The 21,307-nt window shown below is 37.5% G+C and overlaps 1 protein-coding gene and 1 long non-coding RNA gene across 4 annotated transcripts in view; both read left to right on the top strand.

Moving 5' to 3' along the window:
• The window catches only part of rbms3 (RNA binding motif, single stranded interacting protein), a 179,217-nt gene that overhangs the window by 20,619 nt on the left and 137,291 nt on the right, over positions 1-21,307 (top strand). For all 3 annotated transcript variants that reach the window (XM_065298561.2, XM_065298560.2, XM_065298559.2), the window contains exon 2: positions 15,898-16,061. In XM_065298561.2, the coding sequence (XP_065154633.1) occupies positions 15,898-16,061 (164 nt within the window). The remainder of the gene's footprint in view (positions 1-15,897; positions 16,062-21,307) is intronic.
• Positions 2,584-5,642, top strand: LOC135717685 (uncharacterized). The gene is made up of 4 exons (XR_010520337.1): positions 2,584-2,949; positions 3,695-3,727; positions 3,854-3,999; positions 4,719-5,642. It is a non-coding gene; the product is annotated as an uncharacterized lncRNA (long non-coding RNA).

A 21,307-nucleotide genomic window follows, 5' to 3' on the forward strand; every position in this document is an offset into this window, starting at 1 on the left:
CCCAGGGAACACACATATTGATAAAATGTATAGTTTGAATGCACTATAAAAGCACCTAAAGGCCAAATGCATAAATGTAATGCTTGTGGGTTTTTTGTTTTATAATTGAACATTTATTTTAAAGCTGCTGTCCATGTTAAATACACTAGTTTGGGAATTTTATTTTAAATATATGCCTTTAAAGGGAAACACCACCATTTTTCAATATTTTACTATGTTCTTACATCAACTTAGATTAATTAATACATACCTATCTTTTTTCAATGCATGCACTTTTAATCTTTGTACAGCGTTTTGTGAATGTGTTAGCATTTAGCCTAACCCCATTCATTCCTATGGCTCCAAAAAATGTTTTATTTTTTGCCAAAATACTTACTCGTGTAACTACTCATGTAACAGTCTTTAAATATGGAAAACATGGAAATGTTTGGTGGCTTGTAAATCCATCTCTGTTTGGAGCCATAGGAATGAATGGGGCTAGGCTAAATGCTAACACATTCACGAGGCGCTGTACAAAGATTAAAAGTGCATGTATTGAAGAAAGATAGGTATTTATTAATTTGTGTAAGTTGAGGTAAGTGCATAGTAAAATATTGAAAAACTTTGGTGTTGTCCTTTAAAAGCAGCTTCTCAAAGCACAATATCATATTTTATGCATTTATAATGGTTAATCCAGCAGTATTTGTAATCTATTTAGCCACTGTAGTGTTTCTAATGCTGAAATATAATTTTTTGTTGCACTCTAAAAATAACTGGGTTATTTTTTACCAATAATGGGTAAATATTGGACAGAACACACTGCTGGGTTAAAATTGACCCAATGCTGGGTTGTTTTAACCCAGCTGCTGGGTTATTATTCCGCATGGTTGCATAACATCAACCCAAGATTTTTAACCGAGCATGGGGTAATTTTTAACCCAGCATGTGTTCTGTCCAATATTTACCTATTATGTGTCAAAAATAACCCAGTCAATTTAAGAGTGTGGTATCCATTAATTTTCAAATTTGCTGTTTTACAAGAAAGGCGGAAAAATAGTACAGCACCCAATTATAGTTATTAAAGTAATTTACTTGCAGCCCTTAATAGAAAAATACGGTTTCATGCTTGACCAATTTCTGACTTCTGAAGTTGAATGTGCCGTTTAAAATTTGGGTATAAAACGTGAATTTAGTTTGACATTCCTCATCCTGTTTAAAATGGTAAAATGTTGAGAACTCCCTGAAAATGAAAGAGTCTGCATTAAAGCACTTCATGATGCTGGGTGGTCTTTGAGTCAAATTGACATGTGGTCCAATACATTTGTTAAGCATTTATTTTATTTAATTATTTAATTTTTTTAAACTCTTATTATTTTATTTTTTAAACTCTTATTTTATTTTATTTTATTTTATTTTATTTTATTTTATTTTATTTTATTTTGAATGAACGCTTTATATTAGCTACACACTAAACAACATTCATCTTTTAGTAAATAAATGCAGAATAACTCTGCTACAGTGTCTTGTTAGTTTACTAAACCTAAAACAGAATAAATATGTCAAGTAACAAGTTACTGTAACAAAACATACTGTAATAACTTTGTGCTAAATGTCTGGGACATCTTTGTCTCTTTCTTGTTTTTCCCATGATTTCTGACCCTGTCTATAAACCACACGTTTTAAGCCTTTCTTTATGGATGGGAATGCTCCACATGCGCATCAAATTACACGAAAGAAAATGCTCCAATGGACTAGCCTAAAGCGACTCTGATCCCCTTCGATGCAAGAAAAGAAAAAAGTTTGAACCTTTCACGGTTATTTGATACAGCTTTTAAATCACTTTCAACTCAGAGTATGGTTTGATCGCGATCGGCCCGGCTTGCGTCCACGTTCCCTTCTTCCTCTGTTATCGATCATATCAGGCTCCAGCGTTTAGTGAACTGATGAAGGACTAGCTATGAAAATTGATTAATGGCCGCTTCAATGTCACTCGTATTCAGTGACCGTTTGAAGGAATATAATACTCGGTCCGCGGACCGGCTATCTCTCTATCTCGGTGTCAGCATTGAGCTTGGCTGAGGTTTCTGTAACACACAAGAGGGTGACATTGAAACATGGATCGGTTCCTTTTTATCATTTATTTATTTATTTGCGTTTAAATGAGTGTGGAAGTGCAAGGCTGTGCGGCGGTCTCACCGTATAGATCACATTTGAGGACCACACACACACATGCTCACGCTCTTTTCTAACATGATGTGACAACATTTGATGATGTGTGACTAATGGAGTGCAGAGCTGATGACTCAATGTGGCGGGAGGCACAAGGACATGTGCTGTGTAAGACTCTTTATCATCTTTATGCGTGTGTGTGTGTGTTCTGGCTATAGAGAAAGTTCAAGAAGAGCAGTGATCAATTCAATTTAATTTACATAAATGTGTTGTGTATATATATGTATATTCAAATTTATAACTATATATTCAGTTTTTATAATTAATTATTTCCTGTTTGGCCCCCCAATATATGTATATATTATGGGGGGCCAAACAGGAAATAATTAATTTCCTATTTTATATATACATATATATATTTTTTATTTAATACACTGAAAAAAATGGACTTGGTGGGTCTTTGAATTTAAATAAAATAAACATGTATATGCAACACAAAATATTTATATTCCTTGTGTAAACATAATTTAATTGATTAGGATGAAAATGTTTTGTTTGAATGTAAAATGAACACATTATTCTCACATTGATTAAAATTGATTGAATTGAATACTTAAAGCAATAAAATTGAGTTTGCACACAAAATGGCACCTCCTGAGCAGAAGGTGGCAGTAACGCTCAATAAAAAGGACGTCAATCGCCATAAAAGAAGAATAAACATCGTTTGTTTTGGGCGCCAAAATGAAGACTCAGCAGCAGTCAGTCAGAAGAACTCTCTCAGACGGACACCACGTTATTAAAGTAAGTTCTATTATTTATTTATGTTCACTTTATACGTGATACATCTTCACTAGATAGACAGTTTTTTTTACAATATGTAGCCATTGCAATGACTTGTAGTAAAAATGAGTTTGGAGGATGTTGGTGGAGTAAGTTAACGTTACAGTCAGTCAGTCAGTAAGTGTAAGGCTCATAAAAAAAACAGCTTTTTAAAAATGTCAGCTGTATAACGTTATTTCACGTTTGGTAGTTTTATCCGAGTTGAAAACTGACAGATTTGAGTTGACTTTTGAGGCACTTTTTACTCAGTTGTTCTATGGAAACGGTTCAGGACAAATAAAACGCTAACCAAACGTTATTCTGTCCAGAGTAACGTTATCCATGTAAGTAATTTACCAGATGATATCAATTGACTACATTAATAATGACATTGCGTATGAAACAAACTGTCTGCTTAATCAGATGAACAGACCCGCGTCAGTTATTCGTGACTTCACTACGCCACGAGCAACACTTGATTCTATTAGAAAAAGCTTTTTTAAATGTCTCGCGTGACTTCTGGTATATTAACTGAAAAAAAAATGCTTTATAGTGCCACACCTTAAAGCTGACGTTTTCAGAAGAGAACCTTGTTGTTTTAAGATCTAATTTTGTCCAAATTTTGTATGACTGATATAATACTTATTTCATTATTGCTCTGTGTATGTGTGACCTTCATCATTTGAGTTTATGTGTTGATTTCACCTCTGAATTTTTCCTCTTATAGGTCCATCATCCTTGCACACACTCAAAAGCATTGGTAAGTAATTCATATCACTGTTTTACTGCTGTTAGGAGCTAAATCTTATTTTTGTAACTAATATACAATTATTATTCTTTGACTCGCAGTACTCAAATATACAATGGTTGGTTAATTTGTTTTCAGATAAATGCTGAATTTAAAAGAATCACTACTGTCTTATGTTCCTGTGTCACCTGGACCTCCAATCCAAAAACCTGATGAAACTCTTCTATCAGAAAGGAGGACAGCTAGCAAAAAGACTTGGAACAATCAATGATTAAATGACAGAAGTAAGTAATATAGATTCATAGACATAAAAATGTGTAAACCTTGTTGGAAGTACAGAAAATGTAGTATGTTTTAGTTACATCTTTTGGCACAAGGGTCATTAAACCACCTGGGAAGATTTAAAGGGGTAGTTCACCCAAAAATAAAAATTCTCATCACTTACTCCCTATCATGTTGTTACAAACCTTTATAAATGTCTTTGTTCTGATGAACACTAAGGAAGATATTTTGAGGAATGTTTGTACCCAAACCAATCATAAGCCCCATTCACTTCCATAGTGAGGAAAAATACTATTGAAGTGAATGGGGCTCATGAACAGTTTGGTTGCAAACATTCCTCAAAATAAATGTCTTCCTTCGTGTTCATCAGAACAAAGACATTTATACAGGTCTGTAACAACATGAGAGTGAGAAAATGAGAGAATTCACTTTTGCTGTGATTGTCAGGTGTGGTAGCACACACTCGAAATGTGGCCTCTTTATTTAACTCATCCCAGTGTAGTGAACACACACACACACACACACCTGGAGCAGTGGACAGTGCAGCTGCCTTGCTTTGTAACCCATATATTTGTAACCAATTGTAACATGCTGTGGCAATGCACATGGGTCTGTATACTTACATTTATATTTGTTTGCATTGTACTAATTTCCAATCACACTTTTATTGTAACAGTAACTTTTTTCTGTTTCTTTAACTACATTTGTCTGTTTTGTACAGGGCATGGATGAAGTCAGCATCAGCGAGGTCATTTGAAGACACCACTGTTGGGATTTGTGCTCTCAAACAACATCCTTCTTGTGATGAAGAAGAGGATCTTTGTATAGTCCTGGAAGGCATGAAGGTGTTGCAACATCGTGCCATGTTGTTTGAGCTGATGTATGCCTTAAACCTGAGCTATCCTGATCTCCGCTTTATTTTTGAGGAAATCCAAAAGATTTTAATGGAACTGCATTGACCGTAACTTTAACGAACAGTTTCTTTCAGTGAAAGGATCAGAAAGACTGTGCTGCTCATTTTTGTTATCTGTTTTAAGTGTTTTCTCTTATTTAAACATTAACAGTTTGCTGCTCAGAGTTGATTTTGGAAATGGTTGTTGTATTTTGTTTTTGTTGAATCTTTGATTAACAGTTTATACAACTGCTGTAGCTCTGACTTTCTGAAGGATTGATATTTTCCAGTTTGTAAATCAATTTTAAAAATAATAGTACTTACTGTTTTGCATGTCTCTTTGGAATGCAGTGTTTGTGTTTTAGCACTTCTAAATCTACTGTGATAGTAACTATTTTAAACATTTGGGTCAGTTTCACAGATGGGGCTTTTCCTAGTCCCAGACTTTTGCAATGCCTTAATTTGAAAACATATTGCACTGACATATCGTGACATATATGAGTGCCATTGTTTTGTCTCAAGATGTACTCCAGTGTTGTTTTTGAAAGGTAGGTTTGTTTGTAAACTTTTTTTTTGTAAAAAATATCCTAATATAACTAGGGCCTAGTCATGGATTAATCTACAACCTGTCTGGGAAATTGCCCCTTTGTATGAACTGCATGTGCTGATTGTTGTAATAGTTATTGACTGTTAATGAATTAATGTGTAATGATGTCATTGAATTGATGATCTGAAAGCAGTGGTTTGCCTCAATATCACTAAACATTTGTTCAAAACTCTTTGCTTTTTATGCCAATGCAAATGTATTTTGTATTTAAAGAAATAAATAACATTTGGATAATTATGGGTGATTATTCTGGTGCCAGAGACATAATGAAATTGTTTTAGAGTTAAATAATCCCATAATATAAGCATTAAAAAAGCATGTTGGAATTACAGATGAAAATCTAGTCCCCTTACATAATAAAATTACTTAAACATTACAAAATAAATGTGTTATAGGAAAGAGAAATAGCACTTTGAGTCAACATATTTATATTAGACTACCTAAAACAATTAAAATGTTTTGGTCTGACACACAAAAATTAAATGAGGAAAATTATGTTGGTTTTACACAATCGGATTATGTGGGACCGATGTACACATTAAAATTACGTAAATTGAAAGGATTTTTTTTTTCAGTGTAGTTTCTATCTATCTATCTATCTATCTATCTATCTATCTATCTATCTATCTATCTATCTATCTATCTATCTATCTATCTATCTATCTATCTATCTATCTATCTATCTATCTATAAAACAGGAAATTAATTATTTTCTGTTTGGCCAAACAGGAAAAAATTAATTATAAAAACTGAATATATAGTTATAAATTTGAATATATAATTGTAAATTATAAATATTATATATATATTCTTATTCTTAAGTGTTTTTAATCATCCTATAAGCAGTATCTGTTGCCTATAATAATCACTGGGCAGAAAAATGCAGCATTTCTACTTGATTAATTTCTTGATATGTTTGGTTCGTTGAATTAATCCCATCCAAGGTTAACAGACCCTTCAGATTGATATTTTACCATATGCATATCATTGTCACTGCTGAATAAAGCAATGATTTAATTTAACACTTCTCCATCACATTAGCGTGACTTGGACGTGACCCCTAAACCCACCCAGCTGTCGTGTGATGACAATTAACAGTAGCTGCTTCTCAGATAGCCTGGAGGGGGAAAAGATTTTGGAGAGAGAGCCTTGAATGGCCCTTGTCTGGAGTTCTGGGAACCCCATTGCAAAAGATGAAGGAATTTTAATGAAGGTACAGGAAGTCGGCTCTTTCTAAGCTAAATGAATTCTGTATGACTCTCGACAAAAAAAAGAGTCGAGTTCCAATTGACTTCCCCTGCTAGGATTTCGCTTTGCTGTGAGAGTCCTTTGACTTATACCTGCATTCTCTTAATGGAAAACTGTTTCCGTTTTAACTCTAACGTGATTTATAAACTAAATTGGAGCTTGATTATATCGCTATCGTACCTGGCGTAAAGACAGAGCTGAGAGTAGGTCGGTACGATTAAATTTTTAAAAACGAATCCACTGACTGAGGTGCCAGACGTTTGGAATAAGTGTTTTTGAACCACGATACCGCTCTGGCACGGCATTAATGAGTTTGACAAACTGAAAAGCAATCACGACCCAGCAGCTCAAAGCTTTAGCTGAACAGAGACATTTCTAATTGATTGATAAGACCTCACGATGTCCTCCTTTTTGTTGCCGAGGCAACAGAGGTTGGCGGACTGTTCGGTCTGGTCCGAAAGCGTGCGGCATATTCGGATGTTAATTTCAGCAGGAAGATTGCGAGACGGAGGGGAGAAAATGCTATCAGACTGTTTCTCGTAACAATAAAGAGGAAGTCATTGTCGGATTAAAATGGACTACTGCGGATTTGCGGGCTTCCATCTTCCGTTCATATGCAAATGGACGCACTCTTGATTGTTTCCTCGTATTTGAATGTACTACGCTTGCCCCCGGGGGCTGAAGATTTTGAGGGTCATGAAGGAAGGGGTATTTGAATCCCGAGAAATCCTGAAGCTGCTACTAATGTGGTGTGTGAATTAACTCGGAATTTGTCCTAAAGTGTAGTTGTGTTTTAAGTCGTACGTTTTTAATAGCAAAAAACCTTCACCATTTCTATACACGCCAACTTATTTAAACTTTGACCTCGGTGAGCAAAGAGGCGGAGTGCTTATTGAATATACTTAAAGGAAATTAGCATAGATTTGCATACTAAGGAGGTTACGATGATTATTCATGCCTCGCGAATACTCAAGAGGTCGAACAATTCTGGTGAATAATCCTTTAGTGTCATTACAGCGGAGCCGCAGATGTGAACGCATGCTATGCGCAACAACGCACCGAGTGTCATATGTTGCGTTGGTGGATAAGTTTGATTGCAAACTGAGTGTGAACTTTTGCTTGCTGTGCTGTCGTGAGAGAGGAAGATGTTGTTAGTAATGTTTGGGCGAATGTTTGCGTACCTCCTTCATGACATTAACGGTGCGTGGGCCTGACGTTAACAAGCTGGAGTGTGGCTTTTCTAAATTAAAGCCAGCTTATTTGTCCTCAGAGTTCTGCCAAGAAGCGTATGGACCTGCGCTCTGGCACCTGTCTGGTCTGTGTGTGGTCTGATTCACTTTATAGTTGTTGTGAAGGTCAAAGACGTGAACAGCTATGCTAATAAAGTTTTTGGAAGGAGATTGAACTTCATTAGGACCTGGCTTCTTTTATTTTCATCATATACTCATAAAATAATGGTGCTTCACGATGCCATAAAATAACTTGGACCTTTTGTTTGTTTGCTCCATTTTTTTACACAGGGTTCCCACGGGTCCTTGAAATCATTAAAAGTTTGTGAATCTATCTGGGGGAAAAATTCAAGGCCCTGGGAAGTTTTCGAAAATATACATACATAGATACAGGTCATTGAAAGTGCTTGAATCTATTTTATGCAAGAAGTTTTCTGGAAACAATTTCACATTATTCCCTGTGTAGTGTAGGATAATAGCATAACATTTCTAGCCTTTTAATCACACATGCTAAACTGTTTGCTTTAAATGCTTATATCTTCTGTATGCAAATGTTGATTCATACCAAAAAATGCTTTTTTGCACAGTTGTGTTTGACACATGAAAACGTCTTGGGTTACGTATGTAACTGTTGTTCTCTGAGAAGGGAACGAGACGCTGTGTCTCCCTTGCCATACTTCCTTCGTCCCTGTAACGCCGTCTTTGGCAATATTTCAGATAGCGATATACTTCCTGGCTCTTGCGTCACCTTGTCTTTGTCGTTAAGCCTCACCATTGGTTGAATTTAATATACACATTCAGACACACCTGGAGGCGTCCCCAAAGTGTCACTGTGGTGATGCACCACGAGTTCCCTCGAAAGGGAACTTTAACAATGTATCTTAAAAGGTAACACGAGGTAACCTTGCTCTAACTTGAAATGTGTCCCCACATTTAGTCCTTGAATTTGAGGGATTTGACCTGGAAAGTCCTTGAAAGGTCCTTAAATTTGAAGTTAACTAAGGTGTGGGAACCCTGTTTACAGTACCATGGTAATGGGTTGAAGGCATTACCCACTGTAATGCCTATTCTCTATGCAAATTGTTTATTATCAAATTTTATTTGTCCATGTGCCTCCTCAGAAAAACACCTCTGATGATTGACATCTGTGTCATTGACACATTCACACATTCAGCTGGCTTTTGTTTGAGGAGCAAGCCAAGTGTTGTGCATTTCACACTGTAGAAGGAAAATCATTTATCGTTTAATCTGTATCTTTTTTATAACAATCACTTTCAAATTCTCCAGCACAAAGCTCTAGAAGACTGCTCATTTATTTCAAAAGAAATTCTGCAATTCAAAACAGCACTAATGCAGCATGTTATCGACTATGAGCTTTTAATGGCAAGAGCACTCAATGCCCACATGCACAGAGGACTTAGAGCTCTCTCTCTCTCTCTCTCTCTCTCTCTCTCTCTCTCTCTCTCTCTCTCTCTCTCTCTCTCTGCACGAAAGCTTCCTCCCACCTTTTCTGCAGTAACTCTAATGTATGGATCGTCTTGAGAGCTTAATGGGCTAATGCATGTGGTAATATATTTCTGGGTCAGATATGCTCATACGTTTATGTCCATTGGGTGTGTGTATATACTGTAGTGTAATCTTTGGGGCTTCCTCAGGCCTCCGCTTTCCGGATGCGAGGGATCTCAGACCCTTTCCCTAAATAGCCGGCATTCTTTCCCTTGCCCCAAGGGGCCCGGGGTAAAATTGAGGAAGGGAGAGCGGTGTCCTGCTCTCGTCCCTGTGATGGTGAGGTCACGGCGTGTACTATCGATCGCTGCCGTCAAGAGCAAGGCTGAGAACACACGCGCATGGGTGTGCTGGGAATACTGTCTGCGGGAGAAACCAAATTGTTGTGGAAGTTGCACGACTTTGAAACTTCTTGGTAGAAGAAAGGTGGATAAACACACGAGGCGATGCAGCGTATATATGGCGTGTTTATTTTATATACATGCATGCTGGGTTATTTCCAACTCATGGTTGGGTCAGAAGGGGACAAAATTTATAAAAATTGGGTTATAAATTTAAAGGACACTCCACTTTTTTGGAACATATGCTCATTTTACAGCTCCCCTAGAGTTAAACATTTGATTTTTACAGTTTTGGAATCCATTCAGCCGATCTCCGGATCTGGCGGTACCACTTTTAGCATAGCTTAGCATAATCCATTGAATTGGATTGGACCATTAGCATCGCAATCAAAAGTAACAAAAGAGTTTTGATATTTCTCCTATTTTAAACTTGACTCTTCTGTAGTTACATCGTGTACTTAGGCCGACAGAAAAAATTAAAAGTTGCAATTTTTTCTGTCGGCCTAAGTACACAATGTAACTACAGAGTCAAGTTTTAAATAGGAGAAATATCAAAACTCTTTTGTTACTTTTGATTGCGATGCTAATGGTCTAATCCGATTCAATGGATTATGCTAAGCTATGCTAAAAGTGGTACAGCCAGTACCGGAGATCGGCTGAATGGATTCCAAAATGGTAAAACTCAAATGTTTAACTCTAGGGGAGCTGGAAAATAACATAATTTAAAAAAAAGTGTCCCTTTAACATATGCTGAGTTATTCCAACCCAAAATGTTGAGTTGTTTCAACTAGTGGTTGGGTCAAATTTTAACATGTTCTGTGTTAATTTAACCCAACGGTTGGGTTTGTTCCTTTTTGACCCAACCATGGGTTGAAAATAACCTTGCATTGTGTGGAAAAAATAACCCAGTGCAAACTGTTAATAAGGTAGAAGAAATGATGGTCAGGTACATCAGCTTATGTGGTGCAATTGAATATTTTGCATACATTTACACATTGGCAAACAGTTTAATCCAAAGCGACTTCGGTGTATTCAGTGATTGTGTTCCTTGAGGATCAAACCTATAACCTATTAGCTATTGAGTACATATGTAGCTATATACAAACTGCATACTGTAATACAATGCATGATTACAGTTAGTGGATGCAGAGCGTAAACCACATTGCTTCTGAAAGTGTGGAAGTTATCCTGCTGTGACAGAAGTGTGAAAAAAATGGTTGCAAATCACATATGGCGCATCACATGCGACAATGCAGCACATGCGGGGCCGTGTCACATGATGCATTGAAAACATTTTGTATGCATGCGCATGAACTGCACACTCTTTTGCATTTCCTCAGCATAATCACAGTCGGTGAAGGCAGGGGTTAACTTCGCACACTCGAAAGCTGACCTGAAAGAGGTCAATCCCTCTCTCCAAAGAACAGCGGAGGAGAAATAATGAGAGACGGTGAGGCAGACGGACACACAGAGGGTAGGAGGGAGGGAGAGGGGTGCGAGGAGAGGAGACGCGGCCATTCGAAACCCATTTTCGAGGGCTCTCCAGGAAGTACTAATTGTTTGGTGACTGGAGTACTCTTTAGGGAAATGAAGGCTATCTGGGCGTGCAGAGAGGAGATAATGTGTGTGCACATCACTCACCCTTTAATAAAGAGCAGAGCACGGCTGCGCACCGGCCAACCCTGGGATACGGCGAGAGGGCGGGAGAAAGGGAGGGATGGATTATCCGTAGTAAAGGAGGGGGAGGAGACAGTTTATACAAGGCAGGCTGTGGAAGAAAAGCAGGGTTGGATGGACAGATTACAGTCATTAGATTGGTGCAAGACAGGAATGAGAGAAAATCGCTTAATTAGCGGACAATAACTTTTCTTCTCGGAGAGAAAGTAGAGGAGGAACTGAATTGACAGTGTTTGCAAAACGTTTTCGGGCCTTTTTGGAAAGCTAGACAGGAGGTACTGGAGGGGAGCGAGGGGTGCAACTCAAATTCACGTGGCCTGTATAAGCACCAGAGCTCTATGTAGAGTCTATGTATCAAAATGTGTGAAATATTTCATAGTTTGTTTGCATTATAAAATTTACTAGCTTTGTGAATATTGTACTAGTTTTAATGTACTTTTTATTTGACCACTTTGTTTCCTAGAGACCGTGCCTCTAGGCCACTTTCACTCAAACGACTCGACTCGCAACTACGAGTATTAAATTTAATAGCATCTCTGATTTAAACCTCAGTAGAAAAACACTGAAATCGTTTTTTCTCGGTTTCAATAAATTGTTTGTGTAAAAACGCAGACTTGTTTCTTTTCGTAAGCCTTTAGTGTTCCTAGCTTAAATGATAGAGCGAGGCGTGAGCAGCGCAAAAGGTTGTGGGTTCAATTTCAAGGGAACACACATGCTCATAAAAAAAGCATGAAAACAATAGTGCACTATAAGTTAACAGTGTCATGCATACATGTATATTAATGTATGGAATTACATGCTTAAAAATGTTGTTTATAGTATAGATGGTTATATTTTTGCTTATTTAGTACTTACATTCTTAAAGGGATAGTTCACCCAAAAATGAAAATAATGTAATTAATGACTCACCCTCATGTCGTTCCAAACTCGTAAGACCTCCGTTCATCTTCAGAACACAGTTTAAGATGTTTTATATTTAGTCCTAGAGCTTGTTGACCCTTCATTGAAAATCTATGTGCGATATACTGTCCATGTCAAGAAAGGTAATAAAAACATCATCAAATTAATCCATGTGACATCAGTGGGTCAGTTAGAATGTGTTGAAGCAACGAAAATACATTTTGGTCCAAAAAAAACAAAAAAACAACTTTATTCATCATTGTCTTCTCTTCCACATCTGTTGTGAAGCTCATGCACGAGACTAAAGTCACGTGACTGCAGTGACGCGGCTGATGTGTTATTTGGTGCGCCCCAGCTGTTTTTTTGTGCGCCCAGGCTTGGTTTACAGTCTGAGGGAGACGCACACTGTTAGTTTGCAAACATGTCTGAGGAAAACACATCAGCCACGTCACTGCAGTCAAGTGACTTTAGTCTTGTGCATGCGCTTCACAACAGATGCGGAAGAGAAGACAATGCTGAATAAAGTCGTAATTTTTGTTATTTTTAGACCAAAATGTATTTTCGTTGCTTCAACACATTCAAACTGACCCACTGAGTCACATGAACTACTTTGATGATGTTTTTATTACCTTTCTGGACATAAACAGTATACCGTACGTAGATTTGCAATGAAGAGTCAACAAGCCCTTGAACTAAATATAAAACATCTTAAACTCTGTTCCAAAAATAAACGGAGGTCTTACGAGTTTGGAACGACACGAGGGTCATAAATGACATTGTTTTCATTTTTGGGTGAACTATCCCATTAAATTGTCTCACTTATTTTATTTGGAAAATGGATTTTACTGTGGTTATTTGCTAAAGACATTTCCCTTTGCAGTAATGGTTTGTTTAAGAAACAATCAGTACATACATACTTAAAAACAATATCAGAAGGCTACCATAAATAAACATTTTTTGCATCTGCTACCACTATTTCATAGATCTTACTAGAACAAAACAAACAAGAATGCATCACAAATACTATATATAAACCTTTTATGTGCTACAATCAGCATATGCCCAACACAAAACATCAATCTGTCTCTCCGTGGACAAATTTAATGTCTCCATGGACAAGTTAAACGTCTAAAGCTTACGTAGTACAGGATGGAATTTGTTTATGCGTATGACTTCAGAGACGCCCAAAAATGTGTGCGTGTTTGATTCCCGTCGAGTCTGTTGTAGAAGCAACATCATCTCTCCCCTTTAATCCGCGCCCGTCTGACGGCAATGTGAACGTCTTTGCCGTTTCAAAGGCTTCCCCCATCATGACTCCTGACACACTACACACCCCGACGTGCTATCGCCGTGCCCCTGACAGCTGCACAAATTGGCTGAAAGAGGTGTCTGCGGTGAGGACTTTGATCAGCCGAGCTTTGCTCTCTCGCTCTCGGTCTGTATCTGTCCCGGCGTTGTGTTGCAAAGGCCGGGCTCACGATCTGCCGAGGAGAACTGGGCCGGGTGGGTCTGATAAGCTCACCCGGGAAGATTTTTGTGTGGTCAGATCATATATGTAGGACTTCCTGGAGTCATGTCAGACATGAATATGGTATCTATAGTCTGTGGGAATGTTGTGTATTTATTATATCCAGATTTCTGGCATACTACGCCACAGTTGTTTATGTGTGTGTGCATGCATCAGTGCTGGGGAATGTAATGTTTTGCAGTTTTAGAGTAATCCTAATTTCCTCATGTAACTAGTTTCATTACATTGTTAGACAGAGCAGGTGTCCACCTGTATCTCGATATTCATGCAAGCACATCTTTGTCGTAGACCCTCATGTATTCTCTAAAATCCCCTACATTTTTATTTGAATATGGGGTATATGTTTCCATCTAAGCACAATAAAACAAATGTCTGTTGTGACGGCAGTTTGTCATCTCTTGTTTCCTGTCTGTGCGCGTTGTATTCCTGAGAACTCAATGGCTTCATTCATAACTGTAGCCTGAGGGGCAGGGGTGTGTGAAGTATATGAATGCAGAATCTATTCAGCCCACGATAGGCCTGTCCCCCTGTCTATCTGTCTGTCTGTCTGTCTGATGAAAATAGCAGGCTGTGTGCAAGTGCAGGTAATAGATTAATGCCAGGGGAGACGTGCCAGTGTAAAGCACAGCTGACAGCCAATGATTATTGTAAACAGAGAGAATGAGTTTCAGTGCCAGACACCCTCACACATATACATCCCACTGCATGCTGTAAATAACAGCACTTATCCTATAGTCTTACTGTCAGAGTGATGTTTCTATATCTGACTTTAGTGTCTGTCAGAGCTTTGAACACTTTATGAGCTGTGTTTAGTGTTAGGTAACTACAGACCAATCACAGTTGACTTACTGTAGCTTGGGTTGGTTTTAAGATAAAACCGATAAAATGTGACACTTATTTACTAATAATTGCATACACGTAGATTATTTATGGTGAATAAGATGTCGGGCGTTAGTTTCAATTTGGATTTTTTTTTTAAGTACACACTTATTTATGACTTTTGGGTGATTCTCATTAAATCCAGATTTAGAAGGTGTCAAGCATCAGAATTTTTTAAAAGCCCTTGAAGCCAATTTTTTTTCAAATATAAGATTAAGGTCTGAACTTACTATAACCTTTTTTTTAAAGGATTTAAAAGATATTTCCTGTAGAATTATTTAAATTTTTTTAGATTATCATTATCAAAAATTATCATTACCGCAACATGATGTTACATTAAATATATGCATTTACAAACTCATGTTTCGGTAATGAGAACTAAAAAGTTTCAACAAAATGTCAACTTTTATCTGGTGAGAAAAAAATATGAACTGCTTACATGGTAGCCATCTTGAGTGTCACAGTCAATTATGTCCCTTCAAACAATTTTTTTAAACGTTAGTTCCTTGAGGGCTTAAACAATGATTGAAAAAGTTGCGGAGGATGAGAAAATTGGTCTTGGACACATTTATATTCCTTATTATTGTCTCTACATTTACCAATGATCACCAAACACCACATTTCTTTACTGTAAATGTTTATAATATAACATGCACTGAAGCTTTTTATTTTTTTAGATTTTTTAACTATAAACATTTCCATGTCAAAGAACCCAAATCCAGTCATGGACACGTTGCGGTAATGAAAATCTCCTCCTTAAATGTGGAAAAAACTGCAAAATTGGTTTGGATGATGTCATTTGAAATCATGTGCAAAATAGTACATGAAAAGATGTTTGTAACTGTATGCTTCTTATTTTGATAGCATTTACTTTTTTATCAAAATGTTTCATGACACCTCATAAGTCTTAATTTCGCGAGAATCACCCTTTTGAGTTATTTGTGAAGACATGCACAATGTGAATGTAAATGCATACAAACTAACCAAAGATTAATTTTACAGATTATCTGCTGAGATATAATTATTTATAAGTGTATAACAGAATGCTCATAAATAGCAAATAACAAGTGTTTTTTCTTTCTTTGTTCTGCAGCAGTCATATGCCCCGCCCCCTCCACCCATGGCTCCGCCCAGCCCCAGCACCAACAGCAGCAGCCACCACCACAGTGCGGCGGAGCAGCTGAGTAAAACCAACCTGTACATCCGGGGCCTTCCACCCGGGACCACCGACCAGGAACTCATCAAACTCTGCCAACCGTAAGTGGCGTTCTGTCCATCAAAACTCTCCCTGTCTAAACACGACTGGCAGTTGACACCTCACTATATGCGAGCAATCTCTCTAAACCTATTTAGGCTGTAAAGACTTACGCATGCATATACACACTCATGCAATCATTTAAATACAGGCACAGAAGGTCATGGAGAGACAACAAAGTCACAACGCTTGGTTAGAGGGAAGAATACGGCCCTTTAAATGGAGACGGCCTGTCAGCATCATTAGTGGAGGGAGGTCATTATGAAACGCTGTACAAGAACCAGGGGGCAGCTTGCATAATCTTCTCTGATGACTCATGCAGATATCAATCTACTTTTCTGCGTGGGGGCTTTCTAGACGTTTACTCCAGCGGCATGACCTTTCTTGAATATTTTTGAATTTCGTAACTTTCCCTCTGCGGAGTTGACCGAGAGAATACAGATCTGGGGTCAGTCATTTCTTGGCAACATTAAGTGTGAGGTGGGGTTTTCACAATACCAGTAAAATTTTACGATATTTAATCTTTGAGGCCATTTTCAGTAGCAACAGTAAACTAACATTTTTTGGTGAACTATCCCTTTAATCTTAGTTCATGTTCATTTCAGCATTTACTAATATATTTAAAGGTCCCGTTATTTCTGTGTTTTTGAAGCTTTGATTGTGTTTACAGTGCGTAATATTACATGTGTTCATGTTTTACGTGTAAAAAAATAAACGCAGTATTTTCCACACAATTGACTTATCTGTATAGCGCTGTTTTCACTGTCCTCAAAACAGGCTGATGTCTTCCTTGTTCTATGAAGTCCCTCATTCAGATATATGTAACAAGTTCTGATTGTGTAGTTTGTTTAGTGTGTTGTGATTGGATAGCAGCTTAGCTTGCCGTTAGCTTAGCTAGCGACTGACGTATTCCTGTGGGCGGAGTACAGTCAAAAAACTGTTCTGCTGACATCATTAAACCAGGAAGTAGAAGGCTGTAGTCCAAACCGGTCTTTCGCTGTAGGCTTTCAAAGGCGAATTCTGTTAAAGAAAATATATCGACTGGCTGTGAACTTTGAGATGTATAATTTTACAGGTATTATTTATGCTGTTATAGCAACATTACACAACAACTAGCGTTTTAAAAATGGGATCAGAAAGAACGTGACCTTTAAAGGCGGAGTGCATGACCTCTGAAAGCCAATGTTGACATTTTAAATCACCTAAACAAACACACCCCTACCCCAATAGAATCTGAACCTTCTTTTGAAAGATCCGCCCCACACATACGCAACCCAGGCAACGATGTCGGTTAGTAGACACGCCCCTTACTGCTGATTGGCTACAAGTGTGTTTTGGTACTCGGCCCGACTCCCTTTTTCAAAGTGTTTCTCAAAAATTGTGCACCCCGCCTTTAATGTAAGGTAAAAGTAATGTCAAACTAATTTGAACAATTGTATTGTCCTTAACTAACATTAACAAAGATTAATAAATGCTGAAAAACTATATCGCTCATTGTTAGTTCATATTAGCTAATTTATTTACTTAAAGGGGACATGTTACAAGACTTTTTTAAATATGTGAAGTTTTAGCTCATATAGATAATTTATTATAATTGCCACTTTGTGGGTGTGCCCTTTTAAATGCAAAAGAGTTGATCGCTGCACTAAATGGAGGTGCCGTGGTTGGATAGTGCAGATTAAAGGGCGGTATTATCCCCTTCTGACATCACAAGAGGAGGTTTGCCTCCTCTTGTGATGTCAGAAGGGGATAATACCGCCCCTTAATCTGCACTATGTTTCTATGTTCTATTTTTCCACGTTTGCAGAGAATGGTTTACCAAAACTAAGTTACTGTGTTGTTTCTAGGTTGATAGAAGCACTGGGGACCCAATTATAGCACTTAAACAAGGAAAAACTCAGATTTTCATAATATGTCCCCTTTAAAAAATAGGATTTTTTATTTAATTTTAAAGTGTTTCCACTAATTTTTACACACTCCCTTATTTAAGTATTCATCAAAATGATGGCACATACAGTAGCATTAAAAAATTCTCAATTAGGGAAACATTTCTTTAAGATTTAAGTAGGAGAGATTATTAAAGCAAACAGTATCAAATGAAAATGAAAGCAATAAGAAGTGAGTGCTTTTTTCTGTTTCTCATCACTATAGTTGTTTGATTGATATTAATGATCATAAACATTGTCAGGTCCATTAGGTTGCATTCAGACCGCAAGGCCTAATGCATTAAATCCAATAATTTCACTTTTTGTTGTCCAATCTGTTAACCAAAGATATAACCCTTTCTCTTACAAGAGCATTTTGACCAAAGTGCATTTGACTGCTCATGGGCGACGGCCTTCACAAGGCCTGCCACTTCTTACATCCCAAGACTGAGGAAATGCTTGTTCGTATATACCACCACACAGATGTGTGCAATTACCAGGCTGAAGGTCCCAGAATGCATTGCAAATTATTTTGAGAAAGTCGAGAGGGTGGCAGTGCCTCTTACCATTATTTGAATTTCATTAGGCTGAAAAAGCTGCGACTTAAAATGCGCCCAAATGTTAACATTGAGGTAAAAACTCATGAGGTAAATGACAAAACCTCGGGGCACGACACACGTGCAGGTCTTTCAATCTCTCCCAGGGTCTGATGCTACCACGGTCCAGGTTAGCCCAAGGCCTTGAGCGGGATTGGAATAAAAAATTCATGATGATGAAAGTTTTATTAGCCCAGGCTACCATGCCAAATGGGCAGTTACATTTTGGAAAGGTCAAAGGGGTTCGCCTTGGGGCTCACTTCCGAAGCTCAGCAGAAAAAGAAAGTGCCCACAAACATTTTTGCTTTTTAACATAACCCCGTAGCGATTCAGGTGGCATATGCATATCTGCGCCAGAGTGCGGAGATTTAAAGCTGACTGTCGCAAACGTGCGAATGTCGCATCTGCATGCCCATGCTTTTCTTTTGGTTCTCTCGTGGCTCTAGCGCGGTGCCGGGAAGGGCAGTGAAAAGTGCTTCTGTCAGGTTGACATTTCAGAGATCCTCTCCTGTGATTTCCTGCTGAAGATTGGCAGGGTTTCCAGGCAGAAGGTACAATAGAGTTAGACTCTAAAGATGAAAAACGTGGCCTCAGCAGAATCCGCAACCCTTAGCCTTAAATAAAAGATCTTGCCTGGTTGTCAGCTCGCCACACTAACTGTGCTTTAATTAGATAATCGTATAATTGAAGAACAGCACGTTGTAACGGCCAAAATGGTTGCAAATTGTGACTACTAGATTTTATGATCACAGACGAAAAAGGTAAAAAGGTCAAATTGAGGGAGTGTTACATTTACAAAAAAGCCTAGAAAATATGCCAGGGCGTTTTCATAAAAGGACTGAATGTGAATCATGAATTTTTAATGAAAGCCTTGGGTGAACACATTGTCATCATGTTTATGTACTTTCATTTTGCATCTGCGATGTGTGTGTGTGTATGTTGGATGTGTGAGGGTGGAGAGTCATGTGTGTGCCAGTTCATTACTTTTCCTTTCCATGAGTCGATATCATGCAGTATTAAACCTCGGGACAGAATTTTACAATACAATTTAAAATAATTGCATTTCAGAGCCCCTCATTACATCTCTGATTTTAATCTAATGCTACAGAGAGAAAGTGAGCACCATCTAACTCGGTTCATACTTACACTTGGAGCAAGGTTACAAAGGAATAAATTAGGATTTCATTTTTAGTTCGGTATGTTAATGTTTTTTTCCCAGTGTGTCTGTCAGTGTATGTGTAAGCCCAGACTAAAACTTCATCTCTTATAGACTGACAGAAAATCTGTATGCGCTTACATTTGCAAAATTGGCACCTGTCATACACAAAGTGCTACACGGTCTGAAAAAAGGTCATTGGGGCAGTACCCTTTTTTAAAAAGTACACCTTTGCACTTATAGTGTTCATATTTGTACATAAGAAGTAGGGGAGAGCGGGGCACAACCTAACGCTTTTTGGTTTTGGCTCAATCATTAAAAAAATATTTGAGTTTGATTAATTATATTTTTACACAAGCAACACACACATCTCTGCTACAAATGACAAATTGAAGTTTGTTTCTATTGCTTACCATTCTTGGACAATTACATCAAACGTGACAGAAGTGCAAACGTTACAACTTACCCCATAGGTGGGGTTAATTGTAACAGGCAGGGGGTTAGTTGTAACACTTGCTAAAAATTAAGTTTGCAGGCAAATATTTCAATACTATTTTGTTTATATACTTGAAGTGGATATTGTTTTTATATCTGTCTATAATAAACAGGTATCCACACTGTATTCATTCATCCAGCCCTTTTCTAACAATAGTTTACTTATGGATACAAATCTAAATATGTGAGAAAACGCAGCACAATTATGACAAAACTTTTTTTTATATGTGACCCAGTCTAATAACCATACTATAGTTTCAAAATCAAATTCTGAGATAATGAGCATCAAAGTCTGATTTTAGCCATTCATTTCATTATGATTTCAATCTTTGATGTGACCTTATTCAGTCAATATTAAAGATATGTACAAAAATAAATTTGACACCCGATTTTTGATAAGACAGGCACATTTATTTTGTTGGCAGCTAGCAATCATTCGTGTGTAGCCTATTTAAAAAAACGGCAAGAATTACGCAAACGTTACAGTTTTCATATCGTAAGTGCTGAGGTGAAAATATTTTCTAGCCTACCAAAAAAGTTGCCAAGAGCTGCAGACATATTTCAAAACGATGCTATGTTTTAGTCAACAAGACACTGATTAATATGACATAGCATTGGATTTGGTATCTTACATACCCAACTTAGAAACCGAAAAAACATGAAACAATGTACTTACATGCCACCAAAACACTCGTTCATCAATAACTCTCTCGAAAAACATACACCTTTCCATACAGTAAATTTGCGGGAGATTTGTCTTTTGGCAGCGTGAAAACAATACGAGAAAAACAAATCGCTCAACCCTGTGGAACAATGTAAACCATCCGTGTTACAACTTACCCTGCATTCGTTTTTGCCCCGCGCACACCTACATACGTTAGTACCTCAAAAGTACATATTATTACCAAATGTATGTATATTTGTACCTAAATTGAATTTAGGACCATTTTAAAGGGTACTCCCACAGTAAAAGCTTGGGACATTTTTCTGACAATGTATTCATTCCTTACTCATTGTATGTGTATATAATATAAATATTATGGCTAATTTGATTATGCTTTTTAGCAGCCAATTAG

This window comes from Paramisgurnus dabryanus, chromosome 13 (assembly GCF_030506205.2).
Source record: "Paramisgurnus dabryanus chromosome 13, PD_genome_1.1, whole genome shotgun sequence".
In the NCBI taxonomy this organism is placed as follows: domain Eukaryota; kingdom Metazoa; phylum Chordata; class Actinopteri; order Cypriniformes; family Cobitidae; genus Paramisgurnus; species Paramisgurnus dabryanus.